Source organism: Lithobates pipiens, unplaced genomic scaffold, assembly GCF_037356315.1.
Source record: "Lithobates pipiens isolate NorthernLeopardFrog02 unplaced genomic scaffold, aLitPip1_a1.2 Scaffold_18, whole genome shotgun sequence".
NCBI lineage: Eukaryota > Metazoa > Chordata > Amphibia > Anura > Ranidae > Lithobates > Lithobates pipiens.
Window position 1 is genome coordinate 96,475,668 of NW_027507758.1, and position 16,089 is coordinate 96,491,756.

A 16,089-nucleotide genomic window follows, 5' to 3' on the forward strand; every position below is an offset into this window, starting at 1 on the left:
TGATTCATTTACCAACATAGGCAAAATGCATGGGCATGGAAAAAAAAAAAAAAAAGACACTGGTTTTTAACAGGGCCATTTCCAACCAATCACGGTGTTGTACTATAAAAATGTTGGGAAAAAAAATGGATTGCATTCTGATTCTCTAGATCAATACAAATAAAATCTTTCAAAAACAGCCTTATAAGGTGAATGTACAAATCTCCTTTAGGCGAACTACACACATTACAATCTGGCTGTACAATCTCCCTTAGATCTACCAACAATTGTGTAGTGCAGAGGTCTCCAAACTTTTTAAATAAAGAGCCAGCTTATTGTCCTTCAGACTCTAGGGGGGGGCTGCATTATGGCCATTGACAGTTAAAAAAAAAAAAAAAAAACTTTGTGGCAACAGTGGAGGTAAACAGTAGCTCGAATTGGTGGTCAAGATTGAAATAATTACACGGCTCCTGTTGTCAATAGAAGTGGCACATCAATGGTATTAGTGGGAGGAATAGTTTTCCATCATTAGTATTAGTGGGAGGAAATGTTGGTATTAGTAGGAGGAATAGTGCCCTATCATTGGTATCAGTGGGATGAATAGTGCCGCACCATTGGCATTAGGAGGAATCCCCCCATCAATGATATCAGGAAGAGGAATAGCCCCCCCCCCCCCATCATTAATATTAGTAGAAGGAATAGTCAGAGGAATAGTGTTCCCTCATTGATATCAGTGGAAGGAATAGAGCCCCATCATGTGTATTAGTGGGGGGAATAATACCCTATCATTGGTATTAAAGGCAGAAATAGTGTCCCATCATGGGTATTAGTGGGAGGAATAGTGCCCCATCATTGGCATTAGGAAGAGGAATAGCCCCCCCCCCAATCATTGGTGTTTGGAAGAGGAATAGCCCCCCCCCCCCCATCATTAATATTAGTAGAAGGAATAGTCAGAGGAATAGTGCTCCATCATTGTTAGCAGTGGAAGGAATAGTGCCCCATCATTGGTATTAGCGGGAGAAATAGTGCCTCATCATGGGTGTTAGTGGGAGGAATAATATTCCATCATTGGTATTAGTAGGAGGAATAGTGCTCCATCATTGGTATAAGTAGGGGAATAGTGCCCATCATGGGTATTATTGGGGGAAATAATACCCCATCATTGGTATTAGCGGGAGGAATTATGCCCCATCATGGGTATTAGTGGGGGAAATAATACCCCATCATTGGTATTAGCGGGAGGAATAATGCCCCACCATGGGTTTTAGTGGGAGGAATAGTGTCCCATCATGGGTATTAGTGGGGGGAATTGTGCCCCATTATGAGTTTTAGTGGGAGGAATAGTACCCCATCATTGAGTATTAGTGGAAGGAATAGTACCCCATCATGAGTATGAGTGGAAGGAATAGTACCCCATCATGAGTATTAGTGGGAGGAATAGTGCTCTGTCATATAGATTTGTGGGAGGAAAAGTGCCCCATCATTGGTATCAGCTGGAGGAATAGTTACCCATCATTGGCATTAGTAGGAGGAACAGTGCCCCATGACCACTATCAATGGGATGGATAATGCCCCATCGTAGGTGTCATTGGCAGGATATATGCCCGGCTGTTGGTGTTCAGTGGGAGATATAGTGCTTTGTAGCAGAGGAAAACGGCTCCAACGGCCAGATAAGTAAGAGCCAGCAAAAAGTCACATCTGACCCATCTGGATACAGATTGAACAGTTTAGGTAAGTACTACTACTACAGTTAGATTGTAATGTGTACCTATATGTATATATGTATATTTACCAACTACATAGGGAGGGCCCAGCCAAACCATCCATGCAATTTATGTCCGATCAGACAGTCCATGACCCTACACAGCTTTTACCAAATCTAAAGCAATTGTAAAATAAGATAGTGGAAGTTGCCTGCTGTAATAAAAGGTAGGCTAGCCTGGCTTCAACAGTCTACAATGCAGAAGTCCATCACGCTGGATGTGTTCCAATGGTGACACTCACTTCATGTTGATTAAAGAAGGGCCATTTTCTTAATATGTGTGAAAAGGAATACAAATGAATTTTAAGCAGAAGCAAATTGCTGTTCTGCAGCTCAGGGCATCTGAAAGAGTAGGACATGTTCCATTTTCGTGTGTGAATGTGCGTTAAGCAGACACATAGAAATGAACAGAAAAGGCACAGAAACATGTCATGCGTTTGCCTTTGGAGCCTCAACATCAAAAGCAGGTAAAACAAATCTGTGCTTTGCCTATGAAGAACAAAGCAACGAGTTTGCTTTCATGCCCCAGCAGTATATAGTCATTTCCCCTTGGATTTGCTTTAAAGCTGAACTGCACAGAGTTTAAAAACAAATTATTACAGCTAGTTATTCATTAATACATCTTTTTTAAATGTACAGTAAAACCTTGGTTTGAAAGTAACTTGGGTTAGGAGCGTTTTGCAAGACAAGCTAAATTTTTTAATACATTTTGACTTGATATACCAGCGATGTTGTGATATAAGAGTAGTGTCATATCACAACTGAGTATAAAAGGGAAGAGAGGCGCCTCTAAGTGTAGCAATATGGTTACATTTAATGAAGGTACAAAATATTGCTTGACTTAGAGGCGCCTCTCTTCTCTTTTATACTCTCTAGCTCCTGCTGGAATAAATAGATAGATATCCAACATGTCATGCTTTGAAATTGCACACACTCGTGGAATGGTGACAAACGACGGTACTTAAACATCTCCTGAGGTGACGCTTTAAAAATTTGTACAGGTTACTAGTTTAGAGTAACAGAGGAGGTCTTGAGCTAGAATTATTGGTTTTGCTCTAATGATCGTGGCTATACCTCACATGTGTCGTTTGAACACCGTGTACATAAGTGGGCACGGAGGGACGGGGCACTTTTACAGTCTCTTTACATTTTTTTTTTCTTCTGATCATTTTTATTGTCGTCACAAGGAATGTAAACATCCCTTGTGACAGTAATAGGCAGTGACAGGTACTCTTTATAGAGAGATCTGGGGGTCTATAAGACCCCAAATCTCTCCTTTGTACTTAAAAACAATCAAAATGCAACTTTTTATTTTATTAAATTTGGCACCTTTGAGTCTTCTGTAAACCGGAAGTGACGTCATGACATCGCTTCTGGGTTAATAGATCCGAGACTCGATCAAAGCCGATTCTGGCTTTGTTTGGGTCTCCGGCCAGCCAGGGGATGTGACTGTTGGTTGCTCGGGCCTCTCGGTGGGACTGGAGAGCCATAGATGGTCCCCTCCAGCTCCTTGGGAAAACAGCCGAGCGGGTTTTACTGCCATCAGTTGGTATCACAAGAAAGCCGGCCGTTTATTTTTTAAAAACGGTACCGGGGTGATGCGTGCAGCTGCATGCATACCCCCGATACTATCCCTTAAAGCTGAGGCCTCATATTTCTGTATGGGGATTAAAAGGATAAGTTTGCCTTTACAAAATAGGATTTTTTTTCAACATATTTACCTGTAAAATCCTTTTGAGTGAATCATGGGACCCAGAGTTAGGCTAATATTCATTACCTGCTGGGTTATACTTCATCTCCAGGTGAATGGACACTGGTAGACCAAAGGTCTTTAGACAGAACGTGATCCCCTATATAACCCCTCCCATACAGGAAGTACTTCAGTTTTGTAGCAAGCACTGAATTCTCAAAAAGAGGGGAGGGACCTCTGTGTCCCATGATGTACTCAAAGAAAAGTATTTTACAGGTAAATATGACTGGGAAAATCCAAATTTTTTTTTTTTTTCCATACAGGAGGTTCCTACACCCCTGGTAGAATGAGCTCTCACCCTGAAGGGAGGAGCTTTATGTTTCAGACCATAGGCCTGAATGACCAATTGACAGACCCAATTGGCAATGCAAACTGCCTACCCCTTCTTGGGTCCTTTTGGTAAAACAAAAAGGAGTCTGATCCTCGGATCTACGCAGATCTAGACAAATAAACCTTGACTGCCCAGACAACGTCCAAAGAATGCAGTCGTCTCTCTTCTGACAAACGAGGCAGAGAAAAAAAAAAAGAAAGCAAAATAATCCCGATTTAAATGAAATACTGACACCACTTTTGGCAAAAAGCATGGAACAGGTCGTAACACGACCCTGTCGTGGTGAAGGATAAAGTATGGTTCCCTGCATGAAAGGGCTGCCAATTCTGACACCCTTCTAGCCGAGGGGATCAGGAAGGCTAGCTTGTATGACAGCAAGTCTAATAGAATTTCCTTGATAAGCTCAAATAGTTGTTTCTGTAACACAGGCAGCATCAAGTTCAAGTCCCAAGGACACATAGGTGACCTAATGGGGGGAACCAAGCGAGTTGCCCCCTGCATAAAGGTTCGGATCAGTGAATGGGAGGCTAAAGGCCTTTGGAAGAACACGGATAGGGCTGAAACTTGACCTATGATTGTACTCAAAGCCAAAATTTGATTTTCACAGCTGACTGTAGAAAAGAGAATTCTCCTAATCACGTATTTCTGAGGATGCCATTTTTTTTAGCTTCACACCAAGCAATATAAAAGTCTTCCAGACCTTATGATAGATCTCCCTAGTAACAGCTTTTTTTTTTTTTATAGACACCACTGGTCCCAAGATGCCACAGTACTTTAACACCCTGGCTTCAAAAGCCAAGCCATCAAAAATTTGAGTCTGTAAATTGGCGTGGAATATAGGACCTTGAGACGGTAGATCGGGGCGACATGGAAGCGTCCATGGCCCGTCTATTGTCAGTCTCACAATCTCCAGGAACCAGGGCCTTGTGGGCCAGGCCGGTGCCACCAGAATGACTGGAACTCTGGAGTGGAGGGAAAAGCATAAACCAGGGGAGTACTGGCTCTATAGAACTACCAGAGCATCTGCTCAGATTACCAGAGGATCTCTTGCCCGGGACACAAACTACTGTAGCTTGTTGTTGAACCTGGATGCCAGTAGGTCCAAATGATCACCAAATAAAACATTCCCCATGAAAGGGGAAACCTGCCAATAATGTCTTACAACCACAAAAGTCTGCACACTTGTACAGACAAGAAAGCCAAATGAGAAACCTTCTGTATTGAATCCTTTAAAAGGCGCCAACAGCCAAACACAGCTCTCGAGGAATATCTGCCTTATTTTCAGGCAGATCATCCTCCTGGTTAGGCCTGTCAGGCCGTCTGACCTGATCCTTTATGGACTGGCAGATACCAATTGCTGCAACAGCTAGCTGAATAGCTGAACTGGCCATGACTCCAATTTCTTGTTAACAGGGTCTTTTAAGCCTTAATCTACCAGACAAGTCAAGTTCTTGTTTAAGGAAGAGACTGCTGCATTTACGGCTGGCATGCTCCACTTCTAAAACTTTTCATCCAAGGGATATAAAAGGGAAAACCTCTTAGGAGGAACTAAAATCCTGTCAGGATGTTCCCAATCAGCATACACCACCTGTTCCAACAGAGGGTGTAAGGGGAAAGCCTGTGTGGCATGAAGAGGCCTCGGGGATCTCAAGAGGACCAGGGAGGCTCAGTAACCTCTGCAAGAGGCAACTTAAAAGGCAAAACCAACCATTTTAGTAAGAGTCAGGATCAAAAGCCTCTGTGATTGAGAGGCAGACACCAACTGGATATCTTCCTGTCCAGATTGCTTGGAAGCAGACTCTTGCCACCTGGCGGGATGGAGGCAATCATGCCAGTAAAGCTCTAACCTGGCTAGAGCTGAGGACAATTCATCCTTACTGATAAAGGGTGAAGCAGCGGCGTTGACTGTAGGCACAATCCCAGATAGGCGCAGCGGCTCAGATTGCCCGGGAGCCTCTGGTTCTTCAGGGGATAAAAGACATAGGTGTGCCCTGCCTTGTAGTGTTAGTCCCACTCCTCTTTTTTGAAGTCATTTATTAGCCACAAAAAGGGAGTGCCTGGGTGTAGTATTAACACACTTCAGAAGGGATACCCTTTAATTAGGCTCACCGATCCCCTATGCAACAATCCTGCTAAGCATCTTTAGCCTGCCAAGCAACACCTGGTGACCTGGGTAAGGAGAAATTAACCACTGCAAGTGCCTGGTTCAAAGCCTGCTCTGTGTTCCACAGCTGCCTTCTGGAAGCACCACATACTTGGCATACGCATCTTAATTAAGCTGGCTGAACGCCGGAACATCCTGTACATGCATGCGCACGCATGTGCACGGTTCGGGCAAACAGGCATGGCCGTATTAACCGTATTAACTCATGACGCAAATCTTTGTGTGCCCAGATAAAGGCTATGGCGCATTGTGCGGCGAAGCCGCGTGCACCATGGCCGCCAAACTGCTGTGAAGTTTGCCCATGGCAAACCAAAACTAAATGGTGCACCATCATGCGCCATCATACAGGTAAAAAACAGCCAGACTCAAGCAAAAAAGGTACACTTTGCAAATGCCCACAGCTAGTCCAAAAACTCCCCTGTATGGTCACTGCACACAGGTGTCCAGCCTCTAGCTAGCTTGACTGATTGTTACAATCATTGGGACACCTCACAATAATAATAAAGGGTTTCACTTAACCGTCCAGGCGCAGGGCCGCTTAGAAACTAAGAGCCCAATCTTCACTCTTCACAGCGGGTTCCTGTCACTTGAGGACCTTCGAGGACTGTGTACCCTTTTCATGTTTAGGGGTCCACTCCCTTGGACATGTACAGAACCCTGCAGGAATGCCTTAGCGCTGTAGTGTCCAGGATTCCACTTTGCAGGGTCCAGTGCCTGGAGGCCGGATTACAGGCAAAATCTTGCAGGATCTTGAGTCTTCTTTGTGAGGCTTGGGTGCCATTTACCTAAGCCTATAAAGCCTGTGCCAAATGGATCCAATCTGTCAATCCTTCGATTCATTTAAGAACCGTTTGTGGGACTAGAGAGCTCAAACAACCGTGCCATAGACCTTGCAAACACTGGTAAATAAAACCAAAGTACTGTATGGGAGGGGTTATATAGGGGATCACTTGCTGTCTAAAGACCTTTGGTCTACCAGTGTCCATTCACCTGGAGATGAAGTATAACCCAGTAGGTAATGAATAATAGCCAAACTCTGTGTCCCATGATGTATGAAAAGTAAAAAATAAAAAGAAATGCACTTTTTTTTTTTTTTTTTTACTTTTGGAGCCTATAAAGCATTGCTCCAGTGTTTAGCAGATCGCTGGTGCCATGCAGGTCTCCTTCAGATCGGTCAGTATGTCTGTGTGCCATACATCCCCCATATGGGCAGGCAGATACACTGACATGAAGAAAATCAATGAACTACTACAACTCTCCACAGTGCTGTGGGTAGTTCATTGAGAACTGCAAACTGACAGCCGCAAAGATTGATGGGGCTTGTAGTGCATTCACACACGGAGCTGTGTGAAGAAATGATGCAGACATGTGGGAAACCCCTTCCTGTACTGCTGCCACAGGGAGGGAGGGTAGCAGGTGGTGGCTGCAGTATTGGACACATATTACATTATGCATTATTAAAAACAGGAGGAACATGTAACGTGTTCTCTAAAGTGAACTTCTCCTTTAAATGACTATAAAATGTTTTGGGATCAGCAGGCGGAGTTGCATGCAATGCAGATTCTTCTTGTTTGGGGAAAAATTCAACTTTAAAAAGGTAAACATTCTATAATAATATTTAGTTGAATAAAATGATGTATAAATTACCCACCTTCAACATAAGGGCCTTCTTTGGGATGCTCTCTAACTCGTAAATTAAAGGTTTTTGATGTCTTCCTTCGCAGCAGATCTCTCACTCGCTCATTGTAAATTTCTAGGTAGCTAAATGAAATGCAGAAAATACACGAGAGCTATAAGGTGCTGTGCCAGGGAAAAACAAACATTAGCTAATGTACTGTACAGCAAACAATATGCAGCCATTGGTACTGGTAAGTTGCTTTAACACACATTGGGTAAGCCTGTAACATGCGTTTTTCATGCAGCCCATTTATCTGAATCGCAAGGCAGAAAAACAGACCTGCAGCATCTTTTGCAATGCACTGCAATATAACGCAAGATTCTCTGTTACCGTGCATTGATATGTGGTGCAACATGCATTGGGGTGCCATTAAATATGACTGTCACCCGCCCATGATGCATATACCTATATAAAGGTCTGAAAACTCTGTTCCACCAGACCATGCTACTTGGATTTCTATGATTGACTACATGCTTTTAATTGAGAAGTTGATGTATCAAAGAAAGGTTTGACCAGCTAAATTTAAAAAAATTGAGTATAATTGAGTAACAGATTAAATTTTATTGATTTGTAGAATTCACAGTATTCATATTTGTGTCACAGCAGATGATGGTAAAGGTAGGTTTCCTAGAATTTATGTGCAGTTATAATTTGGTTTCTCAATTTTGATGAGGCTATAGCATTTAGGTGCAGGTGGAAGGCGCAAGCACAAGGCGCTGCAGCGCTGCCGCGCTGCCAGCAGTCTGTTAAACAAAATAAGAGGGCGATAGCTGCTGTGGCTGGATGGTGCACAGAGTTCTACTAGCATTTAGGGCAGTATTCACTGAGTGACGGATGCATTCCTCCATGGACGCATACTGTTCTAAGCGTTGGTAGCATTCAATGAACCATAGAGCCACAGCAGCTATCAGCCTCTCATAAAGGCTAACAAGCTACCAGCAGTGGGGCTACTTGGTGTTCCTTTGCCTTCCGCCATCTAAAATGCCAGAGCCTCATGCACTGGGGCTAAACATGAGGTTTATTTACTAAAACTAGAGAGTTCAAAATCTGGTGCAGCTGTGCATGGTAGCCAATCAGCTTCTAACTTCAGCTTGTTCAATTAAGCTTTGCTGCCTGCGCTATAGCCGAAAGACAGCTACAGCACGGGCCTAAATTGCCAGGAGGGGGTCCATAGACGTCCTCCTGAGTATGAACTGTCTGCGTGTCCCTGCGGGTTGCACGGCACACTCTGTGATCACCAAGTCTGAGACTTGGCTGATCACAGATCGAAAGACGGGGTCGATCCTGACCCTTTAACATGTGATCAGCTGTCAGCCAATGACAGCTGATCATGTGATGTAAACAAAAGATCGGTAATCAGTATGAGGGGGAAAAAAAAGGCTGATCACCGGCTTCTGTCAGAGGGACATTGGCCCCTCACACTCCTGAGGAAGCGTTAGGATCGTGAAACATGTCGAGCATTTACCTGTATGTTTAATGCAATCTCCAGGACCCATGATCATATCTCAGCAATCTCAGCCAGTGGCCAGAAGGTAAGATCACTGGTGGGGTAAAACTATGGAATAACTACATTTGCGTTTTAGACTAAAAAATATACATTTTAAATAACTGTGTATGATAACCTTATTCTGGAAAACTGAACAATCATAAAACATACCTGACTTCTGTACGAAATGATGCAATGCCCCTCCTCGTAACGTCAGCAATCCTACTGAACAATCCTTCACAAATCCGGGGTATTAGACCAGAATCGCCCTGTGGTACCAGTGCAATCCAGGAGATTAGACAGGAGAATTTAAAAACAAATCCTTCAAACTACACAATCATGCTGCTTCTTATTAGAGTTTAAGCAGAGGCTGAAGAACTGCAGTGCACAACTCAACAACAATTATATACAATCTCACAAGTATGTCCACAAAAGCAAAGAAAAAAAAAAAAAAAGGTACATGTCAAGTGAATTGAATTACATACTATGACTTACTAAAGGAGTAGAGCAGGGGTGCCCAAGGAGCGAGGGTGACTTAAAGCGGTTCTCCACCCTAAAGTGGAAGTTCCGCTCATGTGATCCCTCCCCCCCTCCGGTGCCACAATCGGCACCTTTCAGGGGGGAGGGGGTGCAGTTACCTGGATAATCCAGGTATCTGCACCCACTTCCGGGACAGACCGCCGCAGATGCCCCGCCCCACCCCCGTTGTGTTCTGGGAAACACACAGTTCCCAGGACACAGCGGGGACCAGCAGAGACGCACAGCGCGACTCGCGCATGCGCAGTAGGGAACCGGGCAGTGAAGCCGCAACGCTTCACTTCCCGATTCTCTGACAGAGGATGGCGGCGGGGGCAGCAGAGAGACGAGCGACCGCTCGTCATCTGCCGCCGACATCGCTGGACCCTGGGACAGGTAAGTGTGAATTTATTAAAAGTCAGCAGCTGCAATATTTGTAGCTGCTGGCTTTTAATATTTTTTTTAAAGATGCAGAACCGCTTTAAGTGATTTGGTAACCAGCCATGGGACACAATGGGGGTCATTTACTAAAGGCAAATCCACTTTGCAGTACAAGTGAAAACTACAAGTGCAAAGTGCACTTGACATTGCACTGAAAGTGCACTTGGAAGTACAATCGCTGTATATCCGAGGGGGACATGCAAGGAAAATAAAAACAGCATTTTAGCTTGCACATGATTGGATAATAAAATCAGCAGAGCTTCCCCTCATTTCAGATCTACCCCTTAGAATTACAGCGACTGTACTTCCAAGTGCACTTTCAGTGCACTTTGCACTTGTAGTTTGCACTTGTAGTGCAAAGTGGATTTGCCTTTCATAAATAACCCCCAATGAACTATGGGGTTTTACCGACCCCCAAACGGCAAATGTAAAACAAGCCCTCACTGTCCTGAGCCCCCTAAAAGGCTGCTTTCACACTGATGTGCTGTAGTTTACCCGCACCAGGCAGCGCGCCTGTGGCTTCCCTGTGGGTTAGCTGTGCTTTGTCGTAGATTTCCATTACATCTTGCAGGTGTGGTGCACTTTCTGAAAGCGCACCAAACCCACAGTATATTATAGAAGTTTATGGCTCAGTGCAGTTAACCTGCAGGGAAGCCACAGGTGCACTGCACCGCACCTGTAGATCAGTGTGAAAGCAGCCTAATAACCCTTTATTATAAGTGCTAATATGCCCATTGAAAAGTGTGGTGTATGATGTTTAATACACTGACCTTCTTTTCGTTTTCCAGCCTCTGCTGACATGGCTCCCCAGGCTGCTAGAAAGGTCCCAGGTGAAGTGCACTTGATATCACTCCTCCTGGGACAGGAGCCAGTGCTACAGAGGAAGCATCGGCTTATGCGGCTCCTGCTCCCTCCATGGTGGTCTGCTTCCTCTGCTGCTGGAAGTGGCTTCATGCACTCTGATGCTCCGGATGGCGGGTCGGCACCCTATTGATCGTGATCTGGGCTTGCCGACCCCCCCATCCCAGAGCATGGGCATGTACTACCCTAGTTTGAGGTTGCGGGCCACTACAAATGGCTCTGCGGGCCGCCAGTGTTCATTTTGTCGACTAAATTACTACTATTTTAGTCGACTAAATGAATACTATTTTATAATCGACTAAAATATGACTAAAACTAAAATGCCATTTTAGTCAAAAGACTAAAACTAAATTGAAATTTGACTTCAAAATTAACACTGGCCTGTAGTACATGTTCATACCTCAATACCTAAATAATAACAGGTTAGATTTTTCACTCCAGCAGTATATAAAGTGTTTGGAAATTGTAGACAAATATTAACATTATAATGCATTACAATTTAATTACACTCATTAGATTTTAGTCGACTAAAACGTCCTGGAGATTTAGTCGACTAAATCCGACTAAAACAATTACAGAAACTAAAATGGGACTAAAACTAAAATGCCATTTTAGTCCTAAGGTTAAGATTAAAACTAAATTGAAACTTGCTGCCAAAATTAACACTGCTGGCCACATGTGCCACGGGTTTCGCACCCCTGGAGTGGTGTGTGTTTACAGTGCAAAGTAAATGTTCAATCAGCTTAGTAAAAAAAATAAAAAAAGTCAGAGCTATGTTCACTTTGAAAACCCAAACACCTACATAAGTTTAAAGAAAGAAGATCCCCCCCCCCAAGGCACAATTGAATGATGAGTGGAAAGCAGCTTCATCACATATATTAAGGTTAGTGAATATGTACCTTGCTAGGTGAAAAGTCTGTTGCCCCTTGAGAAAAAAAAAAAAAAGCCCCTCTCCTAGTTACTGCTTAATATGCAAGGTGGACATCTCCCCAAAGATTCACACCTAGGCATTTTTAGTGGTTTTTGCATATGTGTACTACAGTTCATTCAACATGGTTTCTTATGGAACATGTTCTGTAGAGCAAATCTGGCAAATGCAAAAAGCACTAAAAATGCAGAAGTGTGAATCAGGCCTAAGCCAGAATTGAGGTCACCCACCTACTTCAAGTACCCAGTTATGACTACCGCAGGACATGGAGAGATGGATCTCCTTTTCAATATCCTTGATGGTTAGTGGATAACTAACTCTATACATGTTCACTGCAGAAATCACGTCTTAAAGCGGTAGTAAACCCGCACATACAAGGAAAAAAAAAAAAACCCTGCAAGGCAAAAGGTATAATGAGATAGTATGCAGCGCATACTAGCTCATTATCAAATACTCACCTTAGAACGAAGCCCCCGTATCAGTGCCCAGTCCATGCCGAGGGAGCTGACATCTTGTCCTCAGCGTGTCTTTCGGGTTCGCAGCTCCGGCGCTGTGAGTGGCCGGAGCCGCGATGACGTCACTCACGCTCACGAGCGCAGGAGTTTTCTTCCCGGCAAGGTCTGGCAACGCTGCCGGACCTTCAGCTGGGGCATTCAGAGCGCATGCACCTGCTGACGTCAGCGGTGCATGCATGGGGAATATGGTTTACGAGATATTAATTTTACCTACAAGTAAGCCTTGTTATAGGCTTACCTGTAGGTAAAAGTGTAAAATTTCAGTATACAACCGCTTTAAAGAATATGTTACCCAACATTTCATATTTCTGATATATGCCCGTTGTACCGTGTATTTGTGTTTGAAAAGTATCCTATTCTCTTTGTGTATTGCTTTATCTGAGTGAAATATCTGGTGATCTAGCCAGTCCCCTGCTTTCCTATTGCGATCTGACCATGCTAGTTTTAAGAGCACATCCATCCCAGCGTGATAAGTTTTCGGTTTGTGCTGAGAGAACAGCCTGCCTGTCTGCCAATGGTCAGACTTCTGCTTACACGCCACTCCCTGGGCACAGCCATTAATTTGAAAGATCGGTGTAATGTTGTTTTTCAAGCCCACCTCTCTAAGCCCCATTAGCAGCTGAGAACAGAGATTTTAGTTCTGGACTGAACAGGTTTTTAATAAAATATTACCAGTCCCAAGTGTTTGAATCAGAAAAGGGCTGGCAACTCGCATGCTCTTGAATAGCAGTCCTTTATTTGGTTACATGGGTAGATGGGTACAGACTACGCTGGCGCGTTTCGGCTAAGAAGCCTTTATCAAAGCAAGTACCAGCCCCAAGTGTCCTTGTGCAGCACTTGCACCCTGGTATAGGGTGACAACACTGTCCTTGTCTCCTAGCTGGTTTCCTGCATTGTCACTTTGTTATAATGTTTTCCAAGAGGAAACTACAAGCGGTTGTGGACGTATATTGCACAGGCATGCTCCATTATTGTGACTTGCAGGAAAAAACAAAAACAAATTTTAAAAAAAAGTAGCTATAGTGGATATATGTAGCAAGAAGTGGCGTAAAAAGACTACTAGAGATAAGCAGTGATAAGCTACAAAGGATGAACAAAAAGGAGAAAACAAGTATTTTATTTAAACATTCTGACATTTCTGATATGCAGTGCCTTAGAAGACTAAATATTCAGCTAAGGGTTACTTCCACTTTAAAAGGCAATGGCTGAAATGGTGCATTTGAATAATTTTCTTATTGTTTTCCATAAGTACTCAGCTGGGATAACAATTATTCCGCAGCACTTTAATATCATTCTCAGTGCCATTTCTAGGAAATGTGGATTGTACTACATAGATGCACATATGCTCATTACCTCCAGCGAATGCTTGACTGAGTAAGCGGAAGACAGATTGCACAAGCCTATGGAATAAACTGAATCTGCGTGGAACGATTGTGGCGTTTTATTACACCCCTCACTGCTGGGTACATTTACACCGTGCAAGTGAAGCTGCGCTAAGCCATAAAATTACAGAAACCGTTAATGAGGCAAAAGTTGCTGCACTGGAACTTTTTATGTCAATGAAAAGATGGCAGAGGAAGAAGATGCATCACAGGCTGCAGCAGGCATTGATTTTCTAAACAGATTTATTTATTTTTTATGCAGAAAGAATTCAGATGAATATGATATATGAAGTGATATTTGGGGATTGTAGAGATTGTAAGACACAACAATATTTAAAACTATAAATACTAGAAAATACCTTAATACAGGGGTCTCTAAACTTTCTAAACAAGGGGCCAGTTTACTGTTCTCCAGACTTTGGGGGGTGGGGGTGGGGGGGGGGGGCGGACTGTGGCCATTTGGACTAGAAAAGGTCCCGACGACAGTAGGAAAAAACAGTGCCCCAATTTTTAAAATATATAAAGGTGCATACAAAACTAGTGCTAAAGATATAATTAACTAATTAGTTGCACGTGGCGCTGTTACCTGTGTGCCTTTCAGTCAACACTCCCTAATCTTCTAGAAAATCATATCCCACATCATACAAAATGTGATAAATAATAAACACTTAAGTAAATATCCAAATTTACATTTAAATTAAGTATACAGTGACATAAATGAGCAAACGTGAATATAGTCCATCCGCCAAATACTAAAAAAAATCTAGAATGTATAAAAAAATATATATTATCTATAAAAATAAAACAAAAATTTATATATAATATCCAAATAATAAAGAGTCTTTTTATAGAAGCGTGAGCAAGTCTCCAGTGTTTAAATCTCCTTATACACGTGACTCCTTCACCACACCATCCGTGCTTAATGACCCCCCTTCGTGAAAAAAACTCACCAAATACTAAGCCTTACACTCTCGTGTGAGGCAAAATGTGCACTAATGGGTTAGTTTATATTATATGTTAATCATTGGTGTAAACGTTGGCGCATTGGTGACACAGCGGTAGATAAGTGTACCAGTCTGTATCTGTAGAAAGACTGGTTCATCTACTGTGTGAGGACACATTGATTAAGCAGAGTGTACTGGGTACAGGCTGTTATTTAGAAAGATACCGCCTCATAGATGGAGAGATACTATAGATGGGGACTGACACCACCATAGGTATTGTGATTGGTTTCGCACTTTGTGTGGTTCCAGAAGACGGTGACACGGATTCTTACACTTGAGTATTGTGGAGACGGGGACATGCGGTTTCGATCTCGGCGCATGCGCGACCTGGTGGGACGCAGCCTGTGTGGACACCTGAGCGGAATTTACCGTGTGTCGAATATTACAACTATGGTCGAATGTTTCGACGTACCTAGTATACTTTGATACACGCACCGGAGACCGTAGCGTATTGGCGGATCGAATATTTCGATCACCAGTTTTCGAAAAAGGGGGATATCGAATACTGTGATTTGAGCATGCGCGAATCATAGTTCTGGCTTCGGCGCTTAATGTGTACGACAGGACACATCCCAGCAATATGGATGTGAGACTGACAGTGAGATGAGCTGATTGGACGATGGGGGAATATAAGGTGGGGTGCTAGGCCAGATAGCCAATCCCATGAATAAGTCTGATATGACGAAACATGTCGGGGGCGTGGCTATCTGGTGAACATTGAGCTGACATACACGGAGCTGGGAAGGAGGTACAGGACTAAGTGAACTGAATCATCTGATCTGAAGGCGCCTTTTTCGAACGGACCTGCTGTGTGGGACCAGGCGGGACGCACGAGGAGGGGTGAGATTAAGTGATCCAGTACCATATCTAATAAGTCCGCTGTGACCACCAATGCCCCGACGTATTCAGAATGCTGTTGTGGAGTGGATTTGTGAAGCAAGTTTCTTTATCCTTTTGAAGTGATTTTACCCTTTTAAGTTCATGTGAGTGCATAAAGAGTGCGATTTTTTACATTAAAGAGTGATTGCAGTATTACACTATTGGGGTCTCCCTCTGTGATTTTTCTTTGAGGTATTCATACATACACATTGAAGTACGCAATTGGAGAAGATAAAATCGGATGTGCTGATATCTGAATTACATCTTGAGAGATCTGTTGCAAGCCCTTTTGCCTCACACGAGAGTGTAAGGCTTAGTATTTGGTGAGTTTTTTCACGAAGGGGGGTCATTAAGCACGGATGGTGTGGTGAAGGAGTCACGTGTATAAGGAGATTTAAACACTGGAGACTTGC

The 16,089-nt window shown here is 43.4% G+C and overlaps 1 protein-coding gene across 2 annotated transcripts in view; it reads right to left on the reverse strand.

Moving 5' to 3' along the window:
• Positions 1-16,089, reverse strand: part of KIF16B (kinesin family member 16B) — a 566,152-nt gene that overhangs the window by 481,889 nt on the left and 68,174 nt on the right. For both annotated transcript variants that reach the window (XM_077485929.1, XM_077485928.1), the window contains exons 5-6: positions 9,322-9,419; positions 7,638-7,747 (exon numbers count right to left, since the gene is read on the reverse strand). In XM_077485929.1, coding sequence (XP_077342055.1) covers positions 7,638-7,747; positions 9,322-9,419 — 208 coding nt within the window. The remainder of the gene's footprint in view (positions 1-7,637; positions 7,748-9,321; positions 9,420-16,089) is intronic.